Source organism: Lactuca virosa, chromosome 3 (genome assembly GCF_052849685.1).
Source record: "Lactuca virosa cultivar CGN04683 chromosome 3, Lactuca_virosa_CGN04683_v6, whole genome shotgun sequence".
NCBI lineage: Eukaryota > Viridiplantae > Streptophyta > Magnoliopsida > Asterales > Asteraceae > Lactuca > Lactuca virosa.
In genome coordinates, this window is record NC_136428.1 from 111,663,904 (window position 1) to 111,668,858 (window position 4,955).

The 4,955-nt window shown below is 34.4% G+C and overlaps 1 protein-coding gene across 1 annotated transcript; it reads left to right on the plus strand.

Annotated features, from left to right (window-relative positions):
• The first annotated feature begins 949 nt into the window (after positions 1-949).
• On the plus strand, positions 950-4,520 carry LOC145166385 (uncharacterized). Its single transcript, XM_079085344.1, has 3 exons — positions 950-1,344; positions 1,912-2,138; positions 2,221-4,520. Exons 2-3 carry the CDS (start codon positions 1,914-1,916, stop codon positions 4,183-4,185), a joined length of 2,190 nt encoding a protein of 729 aa, XP_078941470.1. The 5' UTR covers positions 950-1,344; positions 1,912-1,913; the 3' UTR covers positions 4,186-4,520.
• Positions 4,521-4,955: the final 435 nt, after the last annotated feature.

Genomic DNA, 4,955 nt, shown 5'->3' on the forward strand with positions numbered 1-4,955 from the left:
ACAAGCAAACATTATTCAAAAAAACATGTCTTTTCGGAGGCGGGAGGAATGACGTAAGCAATGACATAAGAAGCCATTAGACACATTATTGAAGACATGTGGCCTTTCAATATAGAAAGGAGTTGTAATTATTTAGGTTTTGTCTTTTATAATTATTGTATGTCTATTGTATTATTGTGATGTAACATAAAGTGTTAGTCCCTCAATAGTCTAGGGGGCTATATTGTAAATATGTTTGTCATATTGCAATCAAACGATTGCAGTTCTATTATTGTACTCGGCTCCTTTGAGCCTATAAATAGGGCATTTGCCCATATGGAATAAACAAGCTAAGTTTGAGTGTTTAAGATTTGAGTTGATCTCAATCTTCTTCTGTTGAAATAGCTCGTCTATTTCTGAATAGCAGAACCCTATCCAAACATATCCATATATTCATATAAACATATCGAACCCAGACAATCAATCCATCGTCAATCCATTCCGACGCATCATTCAGGTATATTCTGTCTTAATCATATTAATTCCGCAATGTATTTCAATTTTGTGGCCCCTGCTCTCCGATTTTCATATATATATATATATATATATATATATATATATATTATACTTTCGTACCCTCAAAATAAATGTCCAAGCTTCGTCACTGTTTTCGCAATCAGCCCCAAAATAAATGTCTAAACTACGTCACTGTTTTCGCAATCAGCGTTCTCAATATGATAGATTTTTAAAAAAATGTAAATTTGCAGGCCATGTGGATTTTCATACATGGTGTCCTATAAAAACTATAAAAATAGATATATATATATATATATATATATATATATATATATATATATATATATATATATATATATATATATATATATATATATATATATATATAGAGAGAGAGAGAGATTTTAAAGGAAAAGAAGAGAATAAAAATAGAACAGATGTTGACAAAATTTATGTCACTGTTCTTAGAAGGTCGTTTGTTTGTGTGAAGATTTCTTATCTGGGATCTCTCTCTCCTAAAAAGAAAACCCCCAACTTTCTCTCTCTAAAAAACCCTTCTTTCTTTTCACAGTGAGAGAGGGACTGGCCCAGCAGATCGAAAATCTTCATTGTTTTTTCTCACAGCTATGAACTGATGATCCAAGCTCCTTCAATGGTGGTGCTGCATCTTCTAATTGTTATTAGCATCCGTTCTTAATTAGTACATCACCTGCCAATTTTTAGTTTTTTTTTTTTTTTTTTTTTTTAATTTACTGCTATTTCAAGATTTCTCGAGTTCATATGCGGTGGAAGTGAATAGTTTAACGATTCAATCAATCTTTATTTTTTCAAGAACGATGTGGCTCTAAGGTAAAATCTACTTTCAGTTTCCTGCTTTTCTGATTCATGAATGTCGTGGGTTTCATAATAACCCGTTTCCTTTTTATCTTTTCTTGTAATCTACAAAAAATGATAAAATAATTGATTTGGGTATATAGAAAATGTTAATTATTACATTAAATTACAAAAAGTTATAAATTTATCAATGAATAGTACAATGGCCGAATTCTCAAAAAAATAGAAATGGACTCTAATTATATCACCAGGGAGTAACAATTTAGGGTTCTTAATTTGTATCAAGTTTCTTGATTTGGGTCTTTTTAATAACATTTGCTAACTCTTATCCAATTCCGTTCTTTCTTTGTTTATATATATATATATATATATATATATATATATATATATATATATATATATATATATATATATCTAATCTAGATCCTCAAATTCATATAACCAGCAAAAGGGGAAGTTTTTTTACTGGTTTCTTTACGAATGTTTAGGGTTCTTGATATGCTAAATTGACTGTTATCTAATGTCGATAATTCATATTTTTTGCACCATTAACATCGCAATATGTGATTGACTAATTTGCAGGAATGGGAACAGAAGTACACTACAAGAACTCGTTTTACTCCATGAGAAATGTCAATGAAGATTCAAATAGCAACAGCTGGCATCTCTTTTATGGTGATAACCCCTTCACGAACAGCCATTATTACAATAATTTTAATCCAAGAACCATCACAGATCCCTATATAGCTCATGAAAAAGCCGAATTAAAACAAAAAATGCTTCAACACGAAGCCATATTTAAGAACCAGGTATACGTTTTTTACTTTTTCAATTAAATGCTCATAAACGACAATTAACTCATTTGAATTTGTGTTATCTCATTCTCACCAGGTTTACGAACTCCATCGTCTTTACAGAAGACAAAGAGACATGATGGAAGAGGCTAAAAGAAAGGAGTTTAACAAATACCAGATTCCCATTGACACATCATCTTCTTCAAGCTTCATGCCACCTCAAAAATGGCAGATTTCTGGACCTTCCATTTTTGGAGTTGACATAAGTAATTCTCCTCCTATAAGTTATTCAAAAGGGAATAATGATTCAAAGGACTGTGAGATAATCGATTGTAGTAGACCTTCAAAAGTTAGAAAAAAGTTATTTGATCTTCAACTTCCAGCTCATGAATACATTGAACCAGAAGATGATGAACAAGTTTTTGATAACCATGCATCTGAAATTTCAAGCTACTTACCTAAAAATGGAATAAAAACATTTCTTGAAAATAGTTACAGAAATTCTCCATCTGGTCAACACTGTATGTGGTCAAACGGGTTGACTGATCTTAATGAACCGATTTACATTCAACCACCATTCAACCATTTCCATGGTAAAGAAGTTCATCATCATCATCATCGAGGAACTTATTCTGAAATTTCTTCAAAAATTCAAGATAATCAAACCCCTTCGATCTTCACCACTTCCAATGCATACCCGTTTATTACCACCTCAGATAGCTTGACTCGCAAATTACAAAAATACCCTTCGTTTCTATCATCTACTACAGGAAACGGGTGTCACGGGGACCGGTTTTTTCACGGGTCTTCATCTGGGTCAAAAGAAGTAATTGATTATCGAAACTGCAAAAAGATTGATGATGGGTCCCAAAAGAAATTTAAAGGTTCAAACTTTATAGATTTAACAGATACTATTACCAAGGGTATGGACTTGAATACTATTCAAATTTTGTCTGATAATGAAGACGATTCAAGAAAATGCGATCAAACTGTGTTTCCATGGCTCAAATCTGAACCGGGTATCTGTAAAAATGGTGATGTATCAAAGGAGAAAGATAAGAAAAAGCTATTAGGGTTTCCGATTTTTGGGAACTTTTGTAAAAATGATGCTTCTTCTTCTGTTGTTTCCACCTCTGCATCAATTGAAAAAAGAGGGATCGACATCAATGTAGCTTGGGATGATGTCAATGATGAGAAACAGATTGATGTGGAAGAAACAGATGCAGAAATCAAGAATTTCAAGAATCATTTTGATTTGAATTCGTGTGTGACAGAGGATGATGAACTGTTAGTTACAGTTACAGTTACAACAGAGTCTGTAAAAAGCTCGAAGAAGAAGATGACAATGGAGATAGATTTAGAAGCACCTGCTGTTTCAGAGATCGAGGAAGAAGCAATACAGTGTGGGGAGGAACACAAGAAAACTGTACAACTTGAAAAGATTGCTGTTGAAGCAATCGTTGAGATATCCAGTCAGCAAGAAGATCAAGTGGGCCCCACGGAAAATGACGATCAACTTTTATGGTTTGTTGAGGTGATTGAGAAAAACACGGTTTTTGCAACTCGTGAGACGGATGAATATGAGATGTTGACTTTACAGATGGAAGAGAGTAAAGAACAAGATTACATGCCTGCCCCTCTGGTTCCTGATGAACAGGAACCAGATGAGGTGGGGCCGGGGCCTGCTCTGTCGAGCAGGCCCCGAAGAGGGCAGGCAAGGAGAGGTAGACCCCGGAGGGATTTCCAAAGGGATATCCTTCCGGGGATGGAGTCTTTATCAAGACATGAGATAACCGAAGATCTTCAGATATTTGGAGGCTTGATGAGAGCTACAGGGCATTCTTGGAATTTTGGAACAATGAAGAGGAATGGGAAAAGAGTTGGGGCTCGGGGGAGGAGGAAGGGGAAGGCGGTGGAGATAACTCCGGCCGCCACCACACCACCACCACCACCAGTGGTGGGATTGGAGGAAAGAAGCTTTACAGGGTGGGGGAAGACAACTAGAAGACCCAGAAGACAAAGATGTGGTGTGGGTAATGCGGTTGCTGTTCAGTCAACATGATCTTGAAATCTGAACCATGGATTCAGGTGATGTAAGTAAGCCTGGTGTGGTGTGTGTTCTATTTTGTTACAGATGTTTCGTGGGTTCTTTTTGATACATACGATGATCAAATTGACACGTGATTAGTTCATAGATTCATGGGGAAAAAAAAGGAATTGTGGTTGTTGGTCATGATGTCATTGGTAAGATTACCAATCAAGTGAACAACTCAATTTGGCAATGTGTTTAGGTACATTGAAAAGTGCAGTCAAAGTGTTTGATGAAATGTCCAACCCAGGTTTGTTTCGTGTAAAATGATGATCAGATGTGTTTTCAAATGATTTACGACTTCAAAACTATTGGCCACCAATATATGACCTGACCCTCGAACCCAATTTTACGATAAAGAACAGTAACTTGTGATTAGAAAAGCTGCACATAAAGACATACATATGTTTTTTTTTTTTTTTTTTATCAATAAATAATGATGATTTAAATCTGACAACTTCTGCATATAAAACTTTAAGTTCACGTTTCAATAATATAAAAATATTTCAATTCTTTATTAAAGATGCTCAAAATGACTTATTTAATAGAAAGCAATAATGAAGGAACAGAGAATAGGATAAGCCTCAACACAACTCTCATGAACAACGTGTGTCATTTGAAACATGAAAATAAATAATTCCTACTTCTCTTCAATTTTTTGACAGTATTGCAGTTGAATCTCTAAAAGGGTTGTTATTAATCAATTTATGATGAAAATAACAAATATAGCCTCTCTATTTATA

Coding starts and splice junctions, on each gene's coding strand:
- LOC145166385 (XM_079085344.1), top strand. CDS start 1,914: ATGGGAACAGAAGTACACTACAAGAACTCGTTTTACTCCATGAGAAAT. Junction 2,139..2,220: donor AAGCCATATTTAAGAACCAG/GTATACGTTTTT, acceptor CATTCTCACCAG/GTTTACGAACTCCATCGTCT.